We start from the raw sequence: 24190 nt of genomic DNA, 5'->3' as shown, positions 1-24190 counted from the left end.
GCTGGCCACCAACTTTTTCTTTAGTCTGGAAGAAATCATATAACTTTCTGTTCTTCAGATTTTCTTTAGTCTGGAAGAAATCATATAACTTTCTGTTCTTCAGATTCTCATCTATCAATAAAACATTTATTCTTTCCTCCATCCATGCATCTGTGATTCCATCTATTTATCCAACATCCTACCCATTTATACTCCTTGTTATCAAAAAGCTGATTATCTGATGAGAGACAAACAAGTAGAGTATAATCCCTGAGTTATTTCCTGTAAATTTTTTGCATGGAGAAGTACAGAGATTGGTTTGCATTCCACTTGAATTGAATCGTGTTTTCATAAATCCTTTGAAAAATGTATCTTGAATTTTTATTTTAAGACCTCTAGCCATTTATGATGGAAAAGTAGCTTTTAGAAAGCACAGCAAATTATACAGCATTTCCTTTTGCAGATACTCAGTTTAATTAATGTGTTTCTCTTCTTGGCAAAGTGTAAAGGAGCCGCTCCTTTGAAGATACTAAATATAGGAAATGTCAGTACTCCACTGATGTGTTTGAGTGAATCCATGAATTCAACTGAAAAAAACATTATGTGGGGAGGATGTGGTACAAAACTTTTCTCATTTTCTGATGATTTCACCATTCAGAAGCTCATTGAGACAAAGACAAATCAGCTGTAAGTTATTTCTATCTATACAATTAATTTACTACTTTATTCATGTTTATTCTTTTTATAATCATATCAATAATGCTATTGCAATCCAAGTAAAAATCTTTTAAAATGCATAATTTATTTTTCTATTAAAGATATCACCCAGCCTCATCATGTTTGGGATAAAATATGAAAAACCATGATAATCTAGTAGTATTTATCAATCTAAATTTTTAACAATTTCATTATCTCTGTATCAAATTAAACATGAATTTGATAGGTGATAAATTTAGCAGTATTTTACTTCATCTGTGGGTTTTACATATGTGTTTTGGATAACTTCCATTAAATGTTGATTGTAAGAAACATATGCCTCAGGAATAAAGTCATCTCTAGATTTGATAATTACACAGATGTCCTCTATACAGCAAAGTTAATGATAGCCACTTTCAAGTGAAAATAAACTATAAACCTTGTACCAATTTGTTGTTTCAATATTTAGAGTTGCATTTTAACCAAATCATTGCAGTTAGTTCTTCTGTATTACATTCTTCAGGGAGAAGCAGTGTAGGTTGGTGGATAACAGCATAAATTGTAGTTCAGATATTGGCTTTGCCATGTATTGATTATGTAAACTTGGGCAAGAACTTCTTAAATACCCAGTCTTCTCTAACCTGAGAATTGTAATATATTCTATCTCAAAGGGATGTTTGGAAGACTAGACAAAATTAATATAGGGAGCTAACAGAATGCCCAGGACTTGGTAAGCTCTAGTAAATATTAGTTATGATTATAAATCGCTTTGAGTCACAAATCCCTATCTTGGAATATCCTGGTTTCTCAATATCTATCCAGTTGCCCAAGACCAAAATTCTGGGAGCAATCCTTGACTCCTTTGTGCTTTACTCCCTTTGTCTACTTAACTCTCCTTCTAATCGACTCTCATATTCTTGTATTTCTCACTTTTCCTACTGCTGCTTCCATGGGGCAGGCTGTCATCCACCATCGATCACCATGTTATCAAGAGCATTTTTCTAACCAGTTCTCAACCTCTGATTGTGCTCCGTTTAGTCCATTCGCAACATTGCAGACAGAGGGGCTCTTCTAAAATGCAAATCAATCTGATGTCAGTCTCTTGCTTAAAACCCCCAGTCAGGTCCCATTGTCCTTTACATGATGTTCAGATTTCTTAAGAGAGCTTACCAGACCCTTGCTTCCCTCTCTAAATTAATATTTTGCAGCCTCCTTGCCCTCTGTGCTTTAGCCAAACTGAAATCATCTCAGTTCTCAAAGACACCTTTGTTTATTTCCCTGGCTATATATTTAAACTAGGGTCCTCCCTCTCTTGGATGATGATTGTGTTCCCTGCTGAGTTTAATTCAGATGTCACTTCCTCTGAGTGGTGGTGTCTGATTCCACCTGTGCAGATTAGGTGCCTTGGATTTGTTCTCCCATTGCAGCTCTTATGTCCCTTCATTGTTATAAAAGAAGTTTCAAAAATGTTTTCCTAATAATACTAAACCTACTGGTTTTCAGCTTGGTCCCACTTAGAAACCACTAGGTAGCTGAAAATAATCTTCTGCCTGGGACTCACCTCAGACAAATTAAATCAGAAGAATTCATCATGGGGTGGAGCCCATGTGTCAGTATTTTTCTTTTCAGGCTCTCAGGTAATTCAAAAGTAGAGTTGGGGTTCAGATACATTGCTATGTATTGTAGGTTCTCGTGGGTGAGGATTTTTGTTTTCTGTCATGTTCACAGATTTGTTTCCTAGTGTGTGGTATGTGGTACATGTTTGGATAAACTTATTCTCATTCTGGAATTTCCACTTTTAACCAACCTAAACAAGCCTGAAAATATTTAGAAAGAAGGCCCTCCAGTTTTTCTTTTTTTAATTTCATAGAGCATGTTATGAGATCATGGGTATCGATCCCCTACATTTCCATGTAAGATTTGGAGTATAAACACTTTCCCAGAGAGATCACTCATAAACATGAAGCTTTCAAAGCTGCTCACCTCCCAAAAGAGATTAGGACCCAGTTTCATAGACACATGGAAATATTTACTCTCTTCTCAAAACGCATCTCCTGTTGCCTTGGTCTCTCCCTGGCTAAGCAGATACCACATCGCTAATTAGATGCTGCCTCATCCTCACTGCCCTCCTTATTCCTCAGTACACACTGACAGAGGCATGACAGGGAGTAAAAGATGATGGGGCCTCTGGAGCCATGGGCCTCCAAAGACTTGCGTAGAGTCCTCCTTCTGTACCATGCCAGTCATGTGGCCTCGAGCAAGTTATTTAGCACTTGTAAGCTTTCTGTAATTACAGACATTGAGATTTGTAATATTTTATAAGATTTTTACTGAGGATCAAATAGGATAACACACAAAAATATTTTATAAATTCTAAAACTATGGAACATTTGGACTAGTTTGGCTGTCTTCTGTTAAATACAGCAACAGGGAGGAATTGCCTAAAATGTAGCAGCTGTCTGGCAACACATGTTTTTGCCTCCTTCGCCAGGACAAGAAGGATGGAGGAAAAAAGTCTTCCTACCCTAGGACAAACTAAAGATTTTTTTACACCCTGTGACATGTTCATGTCATTTATCTGATTGCATTGCAACTTTAACCATTTTAACTTTTTCGTGGTTGTGCATTCCTTCTGTTAGTTCATTCCTCATCCATCCATTCTTCTGTCCATCCACTTCACAGACTGCCTACTTTGTTAACCAGGCATTTTTCTAGATAGATACTCACCCGTCTATCACTAGATAAGATAGGTACTTGGTGACTCTTCTTCACTGGATTGCAGTTATATAGAAAATACATGGTCCTTGCCCTTAAGAAATCACATTTACAGTCTAGTGTCAGGGATGTACTAATTAATAAAAGCAATTTTACATTTCATAAGCTCTAAAGTATTACAGCTAGTACCAGTGCGGGAAAGGGAATGACTGGTGTATTTTGATAGGTCAGGGATGAATTTCAGAGGAGCTGACTTTTAAGTTAAGCCTCAAGGACTAACTAGTAGGAGTTTGCCATGAAGATAGGGCCTATGGTAGCCAATCTGTATGCAAGAAATGAATAGTAGTGACATTCTTTCTTTCCCTCTAGGTTTTCTTATGCAGCTTTCAGTGATTCCAACATCATAGCGGTGGTGGTAGACACGGCTCTCTACGTTGCTAAGAAAAATAGCCCATTTGTGGAAGTACGGGATAAGAAAACTGAAAAACTCTTTGAACTAATAGACTGTGTGCACTTTTTAAAGTAAATTAATTGTTTTTTTAATTGTATTTTAGTGTGGAAAGAATATAATGTGACATTGATCCTCTTAACAAATTTTTAGGTGTATAACATATTGTTGACTGTAGGTACAATGTCATTGGTTCTTTATTTTATGCTTGTAAGAGCTGTCTTTACATTTCAGATTTCACAGAGAAAGGCAGTATGACTAATAGTACTTTGTTTCTACCTCTAACTAGAAAACTAAACAAACAAAAACTCAGAAACAAAATTGTTATTGCTTTTTAGCACAATCTCTTGGTATCTAGCAAATTTCATTTTGGAAAAAAAAGAAATATAATGTATATGGTTTCTTCAAAGTATTACAAAGAATATTCTCTAATGAAAAAATAGCACATTATTGAAAGTGATCATACTGGATTCATTGCTGATGGTACATCTAGTGATGTTACAGTATCGATGTTTCCTACTCTTTTAAAAAAGATTTTATTTATTTATTTTAGAGGGAGAGAGAGAGTGGGAATGGGGTGAGGGGCAGAGGGAGAGAATCCGAAGTAGATGCCTCGCTGAGTGCAGAGCCCGACATGGGGCTCAATCTTATGACCCTGAGATCATGACCTGAGCGGAAACCAAGAGTTGGATGCTTAACCAACTGAACCATCCAGGCAGCCCTCAAAGTTTACTACTTATTTTATCCTATAGGTCCAAGGATACTTTGCTCTCAAGTCACAAAACAATTTTAAAAATGGGGGATAACCTACTGGACTGGCCAGTGCACTAAGTCCCTAAGGACGAAGGGTCAAGACACCAGACTGACAGCCAGTTCTTAGTCTGATCCAGCATGTCAGACACAAATCTCAGACTTCAAATCAAACACATCTTTTGTGTGCTACTGCTGGGAAACAGGACCACTGCCAGCCTTATTTGCTAGCCGCTTTATATTTTTTCTTTTGTTTTGTTTTTACTATGTAGATTTTTTATACTCTGGAAAACACTTAGATTATGCCCTATGTCTATAAAATGAGACTTCAAAGTTTACTCTCCTAGAATCTTTTCGTTTTTCTTTGGATGGTAAGGCGATTTATATTCTGAAGTGCTGGGAGTTCTGGCTGGTAAAGACTCCCTTACTTCCTGAAGTTCTAGAAGTATTAGAGTTCTTTTATTTCTCGACACCTCATTTTTGTCATGAATTATTCATTGGCTCAGGGAAAAATTTAGTGGTTGGTATTGATATCTTATACAGGCAAATAACTACAATTTAATTTTCCTTTGTAAATTTTAGACTTCATGGAAAGCTTTTGAAAGTAACTTTTTCTATTTATATTGGGCAAATTTATTCTTTTTTTTTTAAAGATTTTATTTATTTATTCATGAGAGACAGAGAGAGAGAGAGAGGCAGAGGGAGAAGTAGGCTCCCAAGGAGCAGAGAGCCCGATGCGGGACTCGATCCCAGGACTCTGGGATCATGACCTGAGCTGTAGGCAGACGCTTAACCATCTGAGCCACCCAGGCGCCCCAAATTTATTCTTTTTTTTACTGAATTACATAGGCTTGTTACTTATAAAAATTATATCCATTTTATGTACTTCAGAATTTATTGAAGTTAAGGGGCTATGATTGTGTTATCTTTGATAATTTGTTTCAAGTAGAGAAGCTACTTCGGCATTCTGTATTTAACAAAACCAGTTTTGTAGGATTTTAATGATATATAATGTATATTCTCATGTATTCATAGTTTAAGATGCTGTATATATTATTTATATGTAGATATACATCTATTTTATCTCTCAGTTGTTGATAAAACTTATAATGCATACTTTATGGTTTTAGGGAGGAAATGGTCAAAGTAAATGCAGAATCAAAACATAAACTGTCTTATTCTGGGAGAGTGAAAACCCTCTGCCTCCAGAAGAACACTGCTCTCTGGATAGGAACTGGAGGAGGCCATATTTTACTTCTTGATCTTTCAACTCGTCGAATTATACGTATAATTCACAATTTTTGTGACTCTGTCAGAGTCATGATGACAGCACAGTTAGGTAAGTTTCTCTCCTTTAGATCTTTTCTCGTATTGTCTGAGATTATAAAAATATGCTTTTATTTTTAATTTTTCTCTCACTTTCCAATGTCATTTGAAGTGTCTTGGTCACAAAATGAAACAGGAGTGGGAGAAATTTGGAATGGGTCATTAAAAAAACAGAGAGAGTAGATGCTCTCAGTCCCATAGAGAAGCAGATTATTGTGGTTGAGCACTAAATTTGCATCTTACTTTTTATACCTAAGGCAAAAAGAGGAAATAGATAATGTTGATTATTTTTAAATTTTAACCAAAGATATTAAAGCAAATGTTTATTTTGATCAGTTTAAGCTTCCCACCCTTGTTAAGTTTGGTTTTTCATCCTATAAGCAAATTTATATTCTTGTAACAATAAATGCTGAACTCTACAATGTGCAAGTATTGACAATCATGATGTTTACACAAACTTTGTCTTTTCTTGCTCTTATTTTTCTATTTAAATATGAGAAATCATAACAGCATGTGAAATATGTTTTCTACATAAATACATTCCATTGTCTTCTTTTAACTAATTATTTGGCTTAGAATACAGTATTAGCATATATGCAAAGTTGATCATGAAAATAACATAATGGGATTAAGTTCTGCGAAACTAGAGTTTATATAACTTGAGCAAATACATCATAATGTGTTTGACAGGTGAAGAAAATAGTAAATTCCTTTTACAGGAATATATTAAGCAATGACAAGTGTTTCTCCTTACTCTCACCCAGTTTTTGTGAATGGATGTTGGAGTTGCACAGAAGGAGTGAGATTAGGTGCTGTGAGTGCCTAGTTAGCTATCAGGATACATGTCCACGCAAGCAGAGCAGTAGGTGTCTAGAGGTTTGTCTCTCTAGTTTTATTCTACCAAGGTTGTTCCAACCTCTGATTTAATTCGTATATACTTTAGGACCCAGGTGGTTGTTCCTTATTGACATTATGTGGGATTTCAGTGGGTTTAATTGATTTTTAAAATAAAGATAAAATTTAAACAGAATCTACAAGGTGTGGCAGGCACAATGTGGCTTCACCTCACCTTCCTAGCTTCTGCCCGTTACCACATTCCTCCCAGCGCTTTCTGCTCTAGAATATTGTTCAGTCCCTCTGAAATACCGTGCTTCATACGGCCACAAGGTTTTTCATGTGCTGTTTCCTTCTTGGCTTATTTAACTTAAGTTAATGTAATTAACTAAGCCAGGAAGATAGACTAAGTTAACTCTTTCTTCAAAATGGCAGTTCATATACCAAACCCCTGAGAAGTCAATAATGATGAGGTCAAACTTCTTTCTTGGGGGCTCTCATAACATCTCTCTTGCATAGCATTGATCCTGGTCATGGATTTTTTAAATTAATGTCAATTTCCTCACTAGAACTAAACTCCATGTGGGTTGAGTTTGCATGTGTTTGTTTACCCCTTTACTGCTAGGGCCTCTCTAAGGCCTCTCAGCGAATGACTTGAGAAGAAAGTATGGCTCGGTGACAGACTCTCAGTATATACATCCATCCAATTCTTTATCCAAGTGCTTCACATTTGACTAGTGGCAAATCACCTTCATGCACATGATCTCATTTAATATTATAACTTGGACTGTATAAACATTAAACCCGTTTTTCAAAGGTTAAATTGTTTTCTCAGATTGACACAATTTATAGGAATTATAGCAAGGAGTAGATCACAAATTTTTGAACATTAAATAATTGCTTGTCTTGGAGAGTTTTTATTCAATATAATTGAAGTGTCTCCTAAAAAGTAGAATTATAAAGTAAGTTCCAAGGACTTTTTAAAGTCCAACTTAATATATTGTTTTAACAGAAGACTCATATTTTTTTAAAGGAAGCCTTAAAAATGTCATGCTGGTTTTGGGGTATATCCGGAAAAGTACCGAAAGTACACAATACCAAAAAGGTAATGTTTAATAAGATACTGTATTCCAAACACATTGCAATGACATTGATGATTATAACATGTTATGTGTTTTATACATTTATAATAAATATAACATATGCTATAATACTTCAAGCAGTTTTAATTGGTAGCTTCTTTAGAGTGTAAATAATTTAAACATAAATCTTCAAAATTAAGTTTCAGTGATTTAGCAGTGTTAAGTATTTTTTGAAATGAAGTAGAAATACCAACCACTATAAAGTGAGAACTAGCCCACATTTAAGCTAAATGTGGATATTTTTCCTTACAACTTACCAATATCCATATTAGGTCTGATTTTGAACAGTGTTTGAAAAAATGATTTCTTTCAAAAAATGAAATGTTAGATTATTAAAGGTCCATACTCTTTTTGAAATGTAGTAGTTCCTGTAAGATATTTTAAACATTTTCCAAATGGAGTTTCTTATAAATAGCAGTAATTTAGTGCATTATTTTTAGCTGTATTTATATATATATTTGTACAAGACAACTAAATATAAATGAACAAAATTGAAATAAAATAAAAATGCCTTATGGACAATCTTTGAAACATGGTTTCTTTTTTTTTCCTTTGTAGAGATACAATCTTGTTTGTCTGTTTGGGACATCAATCTTCCACATGAAGTGCAAAATTTAGAAAAACATATTGAAGTGAGAAAAGAATTAGCTGAAAAAATGAGAAGAATATCTGTTGAATAAGAGAGATTTTGGAGATCTCTGTCTCTGGATGGGAAGATTATTCTCTTGTAAATATTTCTTTAAAAATGTTTACATATGAAAAGCGTTCTTCCACTTTTTGAAATAGCTCATGTGTATATGAGGGAATTTATATATATTTTATTTTAAATATAAATATGTGTAAAAATAATTATCAGTGAAAATATGTTTTGAAGAACTATTTAAAATACAACATTATATTTCCTACACATCCTAATTAATTTTGTGGATTAAGTAATGAAAGGAAATCTAAAAAGTACATAATTGCAGGAATCATACTAAAATTTACAAAGTGACTAATTTTGTTGCTCTTATCCATAAGGAAAGTAAACATTATTTAAAATTCTGTGCTTAAACAAGACTGTTGTTTGATTACTTTCTAGGTATTCTGCAAAATAGAATCAAACTATTAGACCCATTTCACATGTAATACATTCCTTCTTAGATTGCTTTTAAATGCAGCTATCACATAGGCTTGTAAACCGTCAATGAATTTTCACTAATGAAGCCCTTCATTGGGATGTGCATTCTCTTCATTGCTGATTCAAACAAGGCATTTCATGCAACCTCCTTCCATCTGGAAGAAAATGTCATGAAAAGTGCTGATGAGAAAATGTAGCATATTGTTGTCATAGCCAGGAAAGACACAGTCACTTTCTCTTTTCCTATTTTGCAATTCTATCTTTGAATGTGGATACCCTGAAATTTGTATAATTGGTGTAAATACAATGTTCAGTCTTCAAGTGATATTTTTTATGTTTTAATTTGGATTCTCAGTGGTAAGCCAGACCTCTGGTTACTCATTCCTAATCTCTGCTCTAACACTTCTACCCATCTTCTTCCTAAATTTGTGACTCTGCACATCCTGCATCACTCAGGAAAAAAACCACATTTCCAGAATTACAGGATTCCACAACTCCCATTAGGACCATGGGCGCAAGTATGTTAACACTTTAGTTTGCTGACGAAGGAAGGAGCTTCAGGCTATGATGGGTAAAAATACTTGCTAACCTAGTCTCCTAAATTATACCTAAATTGTTTAAATATCTTCCCACAGTAGGAATATCAGGGCCAAGTATCCAGGAAACAATTTGAGTGCCGTTTCTGTTTTAAGGAAAAACATTTCTGGTAAATTAATTGGCCCTGGCCAATATTCATAATTTCAAACAATTCCCTGTGATAGGATAACCAGTCCATTTAATATTCTCAGAACTGACTGATGTTGTGTTATAGGATGATTTTTTAAAAAATGGAGGAGTTTGTTCCTGTGGTATTTCTCATTGTTACTTTGTATTTATTGCAATTTTTTACAAAGGTAATTATGAAGAAATATGTAAAATGAACATTGTATTTAAATGGAATAATAAACATTTTTAAAGCATGTTTAAGAATTTTAAAACTTTGTGATGTTTTATTTTTCACGTATAGGTCTATAATATGAAATTTTGCATTAATGTGTGTATGAGATACATAGAAAATGCTAACTAAAGTTTTCTCTTGAGGATTTATTCAGTTTTCTATAGTACACGTAGATTCCAGGATCCCAGGATAAAAGCTGATAGGCCTGATCTATTTCATTTTCAAGTTTTCATAAAAATTTTCTTAAGTAGGATTATTCACTCTTGAGTACAGAAAAAAATGACTTTAGAACAATTTATAAAAAAATTGACAGTTACTTTAAGTTTTTTCTGGCTAGAACCCCCAAATAAGCTACTAATCTTTATAAAAGCGTAAGCATTTATATTAATAGAAAATATTTTGGAGAGGAATTTTAAATTTAAAAAGGGAGCCCCGGTTGGGACACCTGGGTGGCTCAGTCGGTTAAGCATCTGCCTTCGGCTCAGGTCATGATCCCAGGGTCCTGGGATGGAGTCCCACATCAGCCTCCTTGCTCAGCGGAGAGCCTGCTTCTCCCTCTGCCTGCCCTACCTGACTCTTCCCCTGCCTGTGCTCTCTCTCTCTCTGACAAATAAATAAATAAAATCTTTAAAAGGATTAAGAAAAAAAAAAAGGTAACCCCCAGATCTAATTCTGGCAAGCACTATGGATTATGTGTGAACTACTTTAAGTAAAATTCATCTTATTTTTCATCAAGACTGTGACATAAATTGATGAAACAGCAAAAACAACAAAAAAAATTTGAGAACTTTTCTAAATTGAAGATACTGAGAGTGGATAATGTCTAAACCTCCTGGGACTTTGCATCTTTATGTAATCCATCACTGTATGTAGCTCAACACCTAACTTGGGAAACTTAATGCTTTTGCTTTTCATAGACACTCATCAGCAATATAGTAAAATCTTAAACTTTGCCAACTCATGAGAAATTGAAATTCTCATTCTCCATCTGGCCAGTTTCCCAACCTTGGGACCATTGTTGCCAATAACAATTCAGAATCTGGCTGTTTAAAAGTACACAGGTACTTGCTTCATCCAATTCCTCAAGGTATTTGGAGTATTCTTGGCACCTTCGCGTTCGGTTGGGAGCCAGGTCTGCAGTCTGAATGCGCTGTAAGTGTGAGCAGAAACATGGCTCTCCCTTTGTGCTGGACCTCTACCTTCCCTTGGTTTACAGGCTCACTGAGAAGTCTCTGCTAGGGGGATTCTCAGCCTAAGACAAAGAGTAGGGAGAGGGATGGGTCATGGGGGGATACTGCTTGGCCTCCAGAGATTCCACTGTCCCATGGCAATAGGGCCTAGACAGCTAGACTTCATGGAGTACCTTATTTGTGTCACTATGACTAATCTGAACATGACTGAGAGAGGTTATTATTATCCCCATTTACTTCTGAAAATACAAACCAGCGGATAAATGCTGTGTTAGAAGTATTACGGGACAAAACAAATGATCATATGGGGAAATAAGGAGAGAGAAAAACCAAGAAACGGACTCTGAACTATAGAGAACAAACAGATGGTTACAGGGAGCAGGGGAGGTGGGTGGCGGGAATGGGTAACAGGTGATGGGGATTAAGGAGTACACTTGTGAGCACTGGGTGTTGTAGGAACGTGTTGAATCACTAGGGGGAAGAGTTGAGATGGCGGAGGAGTGGGAGGACCCTGAGCTTGTCTGGTCTTTCCGACACAGGTAGAGAGTTATCAAATCATTCTGAATACCCAAGAAATCAACTGGAGGTCTGAGAGAACAGAAACTGCAAGTCTACAAGTAGAAAAGCAACCACCTTTTGGATGGTAGGAGGTGCGGAAGTTTACTTGGGGGAGGCATAGCTGCGGATGCCACGGTGGGGAGGGAGGCCGCTTATGAAGGTAAGCAGTATTACAAGCTGCGGAGTACAAAATCTGAATTTATAGATTTGCTACTGTGGGGGACGTTCCTGGATTAAGGTGCACAGGTGGTAAAAAAGGGGCAGAATCCCAGGAGTGACAGGGTGGTCTGAGGATCCCCTGGGCCGCGGGAAGAACAGGTGGCGCCAAAGTGCTGCGCTGTTCTCAGGCATAGGCGCCAGGAAGCCAGCAGAGAGCCTCGGATCTTGGCGCAGGCTTTCTGCTATAAACTGCAAACCGCTGTGCAATTATGGGACCCCTTTCCTGGGACAGGCCAGCAAGTGTGGGGGGACCCACCCCTGGAGGAACAGTGTGGGTCTGCGCCCTGGCCATCTCTGAAATTTGGGGTTTTGAAACACCAAAATGCTCCAGACACGAATAGCGTGAATGCAGGGGTCAGATGGAAACCGGTGAAACAAATAGGGTGATTGTTTTCTGTGAGGGCTCACTGAAGAGTAGCGGTTGTGAACTTTCAGCTCCGGGGCTAGAGAACAGGGTGCAGCCATTTTCTTTTCTTTGTTTTTTCTTTTTTCTTTCCTTTTTTCTCTTTTTCTTTTCTTTCTTCTTTCCTTTTCAAAAGATTTTATTGAGAGAGAGAACAAGCATACGGGAGAGGCAGAGCGAGACGGAGAAGCAGGATCCCCGCTGACCGGGGAGCCCGATGCGGGGCTCACTCCCAGGACACTGGGATCATGACCTGAGCCGAAGGCAGACGCTTAATCAACTAAGCCACCCAGGCGCCCCATGAGTGCAGCCATTTTCATCCCACCCATCAGTGCTGAAAGCCTTCAGAGAGCAGAACAGTGCCACTTAGTGGAAGCCAGAACTGTGTACGCCAAGCCTTGCGCCCTGTGCCCTGGAGGCACATTTCTTTTCTTTTTAAAAATAGTATTTTATTGGGGCGCCTGGGTGGCTCAGTTGGTTAAGCAATTGCCTTCGGCTCAGGTCATGATCCTGGAGTCCCGGGATCAAGTCCCGCATCGGGCTCCCTGCTCAGCAGGGGGTCTGCTTCTCCCTCTGACCCTCCCCCCTCTCATGTGCTCTCTCTCATTCTCGCTCTCTCAAATAAATAAAATCTTTTTTAAAAAAAAGTATTTTATTAATTTATTTAACAGAGAGAGACGGAGAGAGAGAGAGAGAGGGAGCACAAGTAGGCAGAGCTGCAGGCAGAGGGAGAGGGAGAAGACGACTCCCCGCTGAGCCGAGAGCCTGATGCAGGGCTCCATCGCAGAATCCTGGGAATCATGACCTGAGCCAAAGGCGGACACTTAACCGACTTAGCCACCCAGGCGCCCCCCGGAGGCACATTTCCCCTGAAACAAGGGAATCAGCACAGCAGGCCCTCCCCTCCCCCTCAGGAGACCTGCACAAACAACTGGCTTGCACCAGTTTATTGATCATAGAGTGCTGCAAAGTCTTTAGCTCTAAGGGAAATAGGATCGAGCTTCGTTTTTACTTTTATTCTTTATTTCTTTTATTTTTCTTATTTTTTCATTTATTTTCTTATATTTTCCAATTTCCTTTAAAAATTTTTTCTTTTAAAATTTTTATATATATACTTTACATATATATTTTTAATTTTTGTCTACTTTCATTTTATTTTTTACTTTTTATTTTATTTTATTTTTTATTTTGGGATCTAGATTTTTCAACAAACAGACCAAAACACACCCAGGATCCAGTTTGATTTTTTTGTTTGTTTGTTTTTTGGTTTGGTTTTCTTTTTTTATGTTTTTGTTTTTCTTGGGGTTTTTTTTTGTTGTTGTTTGTCTTTTTCTTTTTCTTTGTTTTTTGCTTTGTTTTTGTGTTTTTGTTTTGTTTTTTGCATTTTTGTTTTTGTTTTTGTTCTTTTTTCTCTTTCTTCTTTTCTTTTCTGGACAAAATGATGAGATGGAGAAATGCATCCCAAAAGAAAGAACACAAGGTTGTACTCACAGCTAGGGATTTAATCAATATACATATAAGTAAGATGTCTGAACTAGAATTTAAAACAATGATTATAAGGATCTAGCTGGGCTTGAAAAAAGCATAGAAGACACTAGAGAATCCCTTACTACAGAGATAGAAGAAGTAAAATCTAGTCAGGCCAAAACGAAAAATGCTATAACCAAGATGCAAACACAAATGCAGTCCATAAAAATGAGGATGGATGAAATGGAGGAGCAAATCAGTGATATAGAAGATAAAATTATGGAAAATAATGAAGCCAAAAAGAGGAAAAGAAAGGTAATGGGCCATGAAGGTAGACTTAGAGAACTCAGCAGCTTAGTAAGATGTAGTAACATTCATTCATAGGACTCTCAGAAGATGAAGAGAGAAATAAAGGGGCAGAAGGTTTATTTGAACAAATTATAGCTGTAAACTTCTTTGAATGGAGAAAAAAAGATCAAAAGTAACAAAGACTAAAAAGAACCAGAGAATATCACCAGGAACACCAACTCTACAGGTAACACAATGGCACTAAATTCATATTTCTCAATAATCACTCTGAATGTAAATGGACTAAATGTGTTAATCAAAAGACATAGGATATCAGAATGGATTAAAAAAATGACAAGCTCCATCTATATGTTGCCTACAAGAAACTCATTTTAGACCTAAAGACACCTGCAGATTGAAAGTGAGGGGATGGAGAACTATCTATCATGTTAATGGAAGTCAAAGGAAGCTGGAGTAGCCATACTTATATCAGACAAACTAGATTTTAAAACAAAGATTGTAACAAGGGCAGTCTGGAAAACTGGTAGAAGAGATTATATCTTATCCATCAACAAGATCTAACAATTATAAATACTTATGCCCCCAACTTGGCATCATCCAAATATATAAATCAATTAATAAGCATAAACTCATTGATGATAGTACAGTAATAGTAGGGGAACTTAACACCCCACTTACAGCCATGGACAGATCATCTAAGCAGAAAATCAACAAGGAAACAATGGCTTTGAATAACACTCTGAACCAGATGGACTTAACAGATATATTCAGAACATTTCATCCTAAAGCAGCAGAGTACACATTATTCTTGAGTGCACATGGAACATTTTCAGACTAGATCACACACTGGGTCACAAATCAGCCCTGTACGAGTACAAAAAGATCAAGGTCATACCATGCACATTTTCAGGTCACAACACTATGAAACTGGAAGTCAAACACATGAAAAATTTTGGAAAGACATCAAATACAAGGAGATTAAAGAACATCTTATTAAAGAATGAAAGGGTTAACCACGAAATTAGAGAAGAATTAAAAAAATACATGGAAGCAAATGAAAATGAAAGCATGACAGCCTGAAAACTTTGGGATGCAGCAAAAGCAGTTCTAAGAGGGAAGTATATTGTAGTACAGGCCTACCACAAGATGCAAGAAAAGTCTCAAATACACAGCCTAACCTTAGACCTGAAGGAGCTAGAAAAGGAAGAGCAAAAAAAGCCTAAAGCCAGTAGAAGAAGGGAAATAATAAAGATTAGAGCAGAAATAAACGATATAGAAACAAAACCCCCAGTAGAATGGATTAAGGAAACTCAGAGCTGGTTCTTTGAAAGAATTAATAAAATTGATAAAACCAAGCCAGACTTATCAAAAAGAAAAGGGGAAGGACCCAAATAGATAAAATCACAAAGGATAGAGGAGAGATCACAACCAACACCACAGAAATACAAACAATTATAAGAGAATACTATGAAAAATTATATGCCAACCAACTGGGCAAACTGGAAGAAATGGATAGATTCCTAGAAACTTACAAACTACCAAAACTGGAACAAGAAGGAATAGAAAATTTGAACAGATCCATAATCAGCAAAGAAATTGAACCAGTAATCAATAATCTCCCAGCAAATAGGAGTCCATGGCTGGATGGCCTCAGAGCAGAATTCTACCAAACATTTAAAGAAGAATTAATACCTATTCTTCTGATACTGTTCCAAAAATTAGAAATGGAAGGAAAACTTCCAAATTCATTCCATGAGGCCAGTATTTCCTTGGTCCCCAAACCAGACAAAGACATCACTAAAAAGGAGAATTACAGACCAATATCCCTCATGAAAATGGATGCAGAAATTGTCACCAAGATACTAGCTAATCAGATCCAACAGTACATTAAAAGGACTATTCACCATGACCAAGTGGGATTTATTACTGGGCTGCAAGGGTGGTTTAACATCCACAAATCAATCAATGTGATGCACCACATTAATAAAAGAAAGGACAAGAACCATATGATCCTCTTAATAGATGCAGAAAAAGCATTTGACAAAATACAGCATCCTTTCTTGATAAAAACTCTCCACACTGTAGGGATAGAAGGAACGTACCTTGATATCATAAAAGCCATATGCAAAAAACCCACAGCAAGTATCATTCTTAATAGGGAAAAATTGAGAGCTTTTCCCTAAGGTCAGGAACACGAAAGGGATGTCCACTCTCACTACTCTTGTTCAACATAGTACTGGAAGTCATAGCCTCAGCAATCAGACAGCAAAAGGAAATAAAGGGCAAACAAATTGGCAAATAAGTCAAACTTTCACTATTGCAGACATGATATTCTGTGTAGGAACCTGAAAGACTACACCAAAAAATTGCTAAAATTCATACACAAATTCAGCAAAGTCATAGTATATAAATTCAATGTGCAGAAATCTGTTCTATTTCTATACACTAATAACAAAGCATCAGAAAAAGAAATCAAGGAATCAATCCCATTTGCAAGTGCACCAAAAACAATAAGATACCTAGGAATAAATCTAACTAAAGCAGTAAATGATCTATATTTCGAAAACTATAGAACATTTATGAAAGAAATTGAAGAGGACACAAAGAAATGGAAAAGCATTCCATGCTCATGGGTTGAAAGAACAAACATTGTTAAAATGTCTATACTACCCAAAGCAATCTACACATTTAAGGTAATCCCCATGAAAATGCCACCAGTATTTTTCACAGAGCTATAACAAACAGTCCTAAAATTTGTATGGAACCGCAAAAGACCCTGAATAGCCAAAGCAATTCTGAAAAAGAAAAACAAAACTGGAGGCATCACAATTCTGGATTTCAAGCTCTGTTACAAAGCTGTAGTCATCCAGATAGTATGATATGGGCACAAAACAGACACAGAGATCAATGGAACAGAAGAGAACCCAGAAGAGAATCATATGGACTCACAACTATATGGTTAACTAATCTTCCACAATGCAGGAAAGAATATCCATTGGAAAAGAGACAGTCTCTTCAACAAATGGTGCTGGGAAAACTGGACAGCAATATGCAGAAGAATGAAACTGGACTACTTTCTTATACCATACACAAAAATAAATTCAAAATGGATGAAAGACCTTAATGTGAGACAGGATACCATCAAAATCCTAGAGGAGAACACAGGCGGAAACCTCTTTGACCTCGGCCATAGCAACTTCTTAGTAGACATGTCTCCAGAGGCAAGGGAAACAAAAGCAAAAATGAACTATTGGGATTTCAGCAAGATAAAAAGCTTCTGCAAAAGAACTGATCAACAAAACTAAAAGGCAGCCTGTGGAATGGGAGCAGATATTTGTAAATGACATGTCTGATAAAGGGTTAGTATCCAAAATCTACAAAGAACTTATCAAAATCAACATCCAAAAACCAAATAACCCAGTTAAGAAATGGGCATAGGACATGAATAGACACTTTTCTAAGAAAGACATCCAGATGTCAGATAGACACATGAAAAGATGCTCAACATCACTCATCGTCGGGGAAATACAAATCAAAACCATGATGAAATACCATCTCACACTTGTCAAGATGGCTAAAATTAACAAGAAACAACAGGTGTTGATGAAGATGCAGAAAAGGGGAACTCTTGCACTGTTAGTGGGAATGCAAACTGGTGCAGCCACTCTGGAGAACAGTAGGAGGTTCCTCAAAATGTTAAAAATAGAACTACTCTGTGATCCAGTAATTGCACTACTAGATATTTACCCAAAGAATATAAAAATACAGATTCAAAGGGTTATAGGCGCCCCAATGTCTATGACAGCATTATCAACAATAGTCAAACTATGGAGAGAGCCCAAATGTCCATCGACTACTAAATGGATAAAAAAGAAGTGATTACACACACACACACACACACACACAATGGAATATTACTCAGCCATTAAAAAGAATGAAATCTTGCCATTTGCAATCACATGGTTGGAGCTAGAGTGTATTATGCTAAGTGAAATAAGTCAGTCAAAGACAAATACCATGTGATCTCATTCGTATGTGGAATATATATAATGGAATATTACTCAGCCACCAAAAAGAATGATATCTTGCCATTCGCAATGATGTGGATGGTGCTAGAGTGTATTAGGTAGAGTGAAATAAGTCAGTCAGAGAAAGACAAATACCATAGGATTTCACTCATATGTGGAATTTAAGGAACAAAACAGATGAACATAGGGGAAGGAAAAAAAGAGAGAGGGAAGCAAACCATAAGAGACTCTGTTTTTTATATTTATGACTATTTTATTTTTTAAAATCTAGTACAAAGGCAAATTTCTCAATAACCATTGAGTCACTAGCCTGAATAAAGAACCAATTATGAACTCAGCAAAGAAAGTATAGACAAAGTTAAAAGAATGTGGCAAGGGGACAATATAGTTATACAGTACCATTATACTTTCATGTCATCGCTTCAACCTCAATATCATCTGGTAATGGATTAAAATCCTTCAGCATTGAAATAATTCTAGATATTCATTTCTTGGATCTTTTGATTCAATATTAAGGCTTCCTAAATGCCATCAACTTTCAAGAAGTAGGAAAAATTTGTACAGAACAAATGATAGATGTTTGTTAACAGGGTTGATGGAAGGGGGTGGGTCGGTGATGGACTAGATGGGCGATGAGTATTAAGGAGGGCACTTGTGGTGAGCATTGGGCTTTATATATAAGTGATGAATCACTGAATTCTACACCTGAAACCAATGTTACCATATATGTTCACTAACTAGAATTTAAATAAAAACTTGAAAAAAAGGGTGTATACTATATAATTTACTACAGTGGGAGTCCAATTTGCAAGCTTATTCGCTCATGTTGGCATTGTTTTGGTTTCCTGTTATGCATGGAATAGTGCAGATGGGGTATCTATCAGAGTAATAAGGCAACCATAGATAGAAGCTGCTTGTAGGTAAGGGTATTCTTTGACCATAAACTTTGTTTAGATGGATTTCTGCTGTCAATCACCAGATACATACATATTTGTCATAGGATTGCATCAAAAAAGTCTTTGCTGCAGACAGATCAATAATAACATAGCTATTCTGACTAAAGTTATGTTTTTAGAAAGAGTATAAGTTTACTAATATGTTAGGGATGTGGATTTCTTTGATGAGACATTACAATTTGGGATAAACAAAGTATGCCTAAAAATAAATGTAAAAAGAGCTTGTAAATTCACTGGTCTATGTTCCATGTTGGCTTGTAACAGCAAGGAGATTTCCTGGTATCAAAATGAAAGTGGAGTTGCAAAGAACTGTATGAGGTGTTGTGTTTTGTTTTGTTTTGTTTTGTCTGCAATTACTAAAATAAACACATTAAGTACAACTCATCTTTGATTTTAACTACAAACATAATTAATTTGCTAGTATGTTGATCATTTGATAACATTTATGATTTTCTCTGCTTCAGTGAATTGTCTGCAGCTGCTGGGTTATGCTTTGTGTAGCAAAGGGGAGTAAGATTGCTCTGACTTTTTGTTGTTGTTTCCGGGTTGGGGGGTGGGGTAATGTGTAGTGGTGGGAGAAGAGAGCAACATTGAGGATGAGGATCATCTGATGAAAATTCTGCCTTAGCACAGAGTTGCTTTTTCCATGTAATTTTTCTGCATTACAATAACCTCTCTCTGCTCCCTTCCCTTCCCACAATATGAGGTTTGCTATTTATCTGTTTCATATCTACTATGTCAGAGCTACATTACTGATGGGCATAATGGCTGTGGCACGTAATTACATCCGGAAAATTAACTTTGGCATTTGAAACCTTCTATGAATTTCTGATAATTTCTAGAAAGTTCTTTTTTGTTGCAGTAGGGAATTATAAAATAAATGAGATCATTTCAGTTTTATGTGTCAAGCATGCTTGAGTAAATCTGGGAGTATCTTTATTTAGCAAGAAGGATTTTATATAAATATAAGTTTAGCTACATAAAATAGAATGTCTTCATTGATATGTACTTATTTCAAAAGTAAACATAAGTGGTAGCAATATCTAGTAATATTCTAAATGAACTATTATGTTAAGCTGTTAAGTCAACTCAATTACATTTTCATTAAATGCTCACAATTATTTTATACATTTTGGTGTTCCATAAAGATAATTAGTATGTGTCAATTACAGAGAAATAAGTAGTCCTTTATCCGTTGACTACTGACATTTTACTTTTTACAACTCTTTTTGGGTTATTCACTTTATATTAAAGAAAGTGGTTTTCCAGGTATAGACTTATTTTTAAAATATCATAATATAAATTATTCAATTGTTTCTTCAAATAATTTTTATATTTTCAAGGTAATATAAATAGGAAGAAAGAAAATTGACATAATCTGAAACATTGACTGAAGGAGATTTAAAAAAAATTTTTTTAAAAACTTTAATTAACATCGTGTATTATTAGTTTCAGAGGTAGAGGTCAGTGATTCATCAGTCTTATATAACACCCAGTGCTCATGCCCTCCTTAATGTCTATCACCCAGTGACCCCATCCACCACCCACTCCCTTCCAGTAACCCTCAGTTTGTTTCCTATGATTAAGAATCTCTTATAATTTGTCTTTCTCTCTGGTTTTGTCTTGTTTTATGTTTTCCTCATTTCTCCTATGAACCTCTGCCTTGTTTCTTAAATTCCACATATCAGTGAGATCATATGATAATTATTTTTCTCTGATTGAATTATTTTGCTTAGTTCCATCCATGTCATTGCAAATGGCAAGATTTCATTTTTTGATGGCTGAGTAGTATTCCATTGTATAGACATACTACATTGAAGATTTTTATAACATAATTGCACATTATGGAAAAAGTGAAGAAGTACTCAACCTAAATCTTTAATCATTAGTTGAAGGCCTGTGTGTCAGAAACCTATGGGAAAGTTTCCTTTGTAAGTCTATATAGACAGAAGAATTAACTGTTTTTCCTTTTGTGCATCAAAGTCAAAGAAACTAGAAGTGAGGAATGTGGGCTCTGGGCTCATGGTTATACCATTTGGCCTGCCCAATCTCTTTTTGTGTCAGTGTGCTCATATGTAAAAAGATGAAAAAATACTATCACATATAGCTGTGAGGAGCATATTCTTCTCAGATCCTATTTATCCCCAAACCTAAAAGAACTTTTAGTTGCTTTATATTTGTTGATAGAAGGAAGGTGAATTTTGAAGTTTGCAGCTAGTAGATGGAGCCAATATTCTGCTGATTATTCATTCTGCTGAGTTACGTGAGTGACAGACTATGGTCTCTGGATTGTGTATCACAGGTATTACTGGCTGAGTAACTTGGTATCCCATCAAACTAACACTTTAAATATTTGTTCAGCCTTTATTCAGTGAGACCTAGGAGAAACTGATTTTGTGTTAACCAAAATAATATGAAAACAAATGGGCCTTGGTTTCATTTCCAGCAATGATTTGGAGAAGTCCAGCTGCTGACAACTAAAACGTTTAGATAAAAAGAAAGATCTGATAAGATGGTATGGAATTATCAGGCCAAAGTCAAAGTGAGGGTGAGAACACAGTGATGTAAGCAGAGCATCAAAGCTGCCTTTTTCCCCCTACTGTGAGCATTGGCTGATCCTAGTGAACCTGAGCTTTGTCTCTTCAGCTTTGAGTGGATTGGAGGGCATAGGGCATATCCCAACACACATCATGCTTGGGAGTCAAATACACAGCTGTTTCCATTAGGCAGGGGTACTGAAGGGATACATCTTAGTGTAAGTGAGAAGCGGGAGTAGAACTGCCCCATCCTCTCCCACTGGGACAGCATGGTCCTGAGATTGCCCGTAAGTTCACCCTTCTGGAGCTACAATCCAAATTCACATCATGAATATTATTAAAAACAAAATCATTCAAACTATTGATTAAATGAAAAATGTTTTAAAGTCCTTTAATTAGCTAGGAAGAGGGCAAACACATTTAGATTTTGATAAATATATATGTATTGTCATTTCTAGAGTAACCACTAAAAGAATAAGTACAGAGTGTATAAATTCTAAAGTAGTTGAGGAGAAAAAAGAAATTATAAAATATTTTTCAATCCAAATGAAGGCAAGAAATGAGTGAAATAGAAACAGAAAAAATGAGACAAATAAAAAAAATATACCATAGGTATAAAATCAAATATATCAGTTTTTACGTTAAATGTAAATAAGCTTAATGATCCAATTAAGAAAAGATTTTCAGATTTGATAAAAAATAAAAATCCATCTGTAAACTATGAGATGCAACTAAGTTTTAAAAATACATAAATGTTGAACATAAAATAATAGAAATACAGACACACACAAATAGTAACCAAAATGAAGCCAAGACAGCTATATTAGTAGTAGACAAACTAGACATTAAGGCAGATATCATTGCTAGAAGTAAAGAGGATCACTTCATAATGCAAAATGTTTAATTCATTATGAAGATGTAACTTTTAAATATATATGCAAAATATGCATTTGAATTTATATAATCACATAATCTCAAATACATAAAGCAAAAGTTAGCAAAACTGCAAAGAATAATTTGACATATAAGAGTGAAAAATTTTAATATCCTTTCTCTTTACTTGATAGAGCAATTAGACAGAAGAACAAATTGGTGAGGACAGAGGTTTGAATAGCACAATGAACAATTTTGACATGATGGAGATAAAAAGAATATTGCAACCAGTATCTTTATCATAGGTGTTTCTTTTTCAACCACACAAGAAACATTTATAGAAACTTACCATAAGCTGGTTCACAAGTCATTAATTAATCATTTAATTTTAAAGGGCTGAAATCATACAAGTTTATTGTCTCACCAGAATGTAATTAAGATAATCAATGATGTACTATGCTTTGGCTAATTGAATTTAAATTAAAAAGAAAGGGGAAAAAAAGAAAAAACAAAGAAAAAATCAATTACAAAAAGGAGTCACAGTTTGACAAGCTGACTCTGATATAGAAATCAGTGTGCAGGAAGTTTATCAAAAAGTGCTTCTTAGATCCACACATGGGTTGGGGGGATAGAAAAGAATGGGGCAGGATGGGGCAGAAGGAGAAGTTGGGTGGTGCCACACATGTGACCAGACTTCTGTTAACCTCATGGAGAACTTTGAAGCTGCTATAGCCCTTCAGTGTCATCTAAGTTGAGGTGAGGGACCCAGGACTTTATACCCACATAGACCATAGATCATTGGATGTGGGCTATCTGGAAAGGGCAAAGTGAACTTGGGCATGACAACACTTTCAGCAGAGGCATCTGTAGGAAAGGACTGTAAGACAAGTTGACAACCTTCCCAGCAAATGGGGGAATGTGTTCTTCAGTTCTGGGTGGTGTTGAGCAGCATCTATGGGAGATAACTAAAATTCCAATGTATTTCTAAAGCAATAAATACCTGTGTAAATAACCAATTGCTTTGAATGTATTTGTTGATTCCAGTAAAATTGGGATGAAGTTTTGAAGGACTTATGTGGTATGTGGAAATGAAGACATAAATGAGGATCTACCAAACATGGGGAGTCTAATTAAAGATTCATTCCTCAAATAAAGCTGTAACCCAAAGAAGTAAACTCAGAATAAAGGCAAACCAGACCCCACTCACCTCACACTTTTACAGCCCCTCCCTCCAAGTAAAATTGCATTGATGCTAAGCCATAGCTAGGTGGTGATAAAAGAATCTGAGACACTGTAACTCTGAAGTCATAGTAGAGTTGTAGACCAAATTTATATTACGTGTTTCCAAAAAACATCAGATTTGTTATCTAAAGTAGTTCCACTGGTAGTATTTAGGTACCTGGAAGGAGAAAACTGACATTTTCACTGAAGGAGTATACCCTTATTCTATCAGTCAAATGATGTAAATAAATTTTTAAAGACAATAAGCAGTGTACAGTCCAAATAAAGCCTACAAGAAAAGAAGACAACATGAGAGAGAAGATTCAGGGTCATATCAGAACAGAAGGATACCAGTTAAAAGTCTAATTATGAGAATAGTGAAACATAAGATCTGAGATACAAACAAACTTGAAAATATTTTCAGGGTGCAGGAAGCTGTAAGTATGACTGAGGAGATCTGAAAAAGAATCAAGTGGAACTCT

At 35.9% G+C, this 24190-nt stretch overlaps 1 protein-coding gene across 5 annotated transcripts in view; it reads left to right on the top strand.

Annotated features, from left to right (window-relative positions):
- Positions 1-9987, top strand: part of LRRK2 (leucine rich repeat kinase 2) — a 141924-nt gene extending 131937 nt beyond the window's left edge. For 3 of the 5 annotated variants that reach the window (XM_064591391.1, XM_064591393.1, XM_064591389.1), the window contains 5 exons: positions 482-666; positions 3760-3912; positions 5719-5927; positions 7761-7853; positions 8449-9987. In XM_064591391.1, coding sequence (XP_064447461.1) covers positions 482-666; positions 3760-3912; positions 5719-5927; positions 7761-7853; positions 8449-8570 — 762 coding nt within the window. In that variant the 3' untranslated portion in view covers positions 8571-9987. Of the gene's footprint in view, positions 1-481; positions 667-3759; positions 3913-5718; positions 5928-6678; positions 7296-7760; positions 7854-8448 lie in introns of those variants that run through there. The other 2 variants (XM_064591390.1, XM_064591392.1) reach the window with 2 other exon arrangements.
- Positions 9988-24190: the final 14203 nt, after the last annotated feature.

This window comes from Mirounga angustirostris, unplaced genomic scaffold, assembly GCF_029215605.1.
Source record: "Mirounga angustirostris isolate CCGP_5_RB_7025 unplaced genomic scaffold, mMirAng1.0.hap1 SCAF_5, whole genome shotgun sequence".
Taxonomy (NCBI): Eukaryota; Metazoa; Chordata; class Mammalia; order Carnivora; family Phocidae; genus Mirounga; species Mirounga angustirostris.
This window is presented reverse-complemented; position numbering and strand designations above follow the sequence as displayed.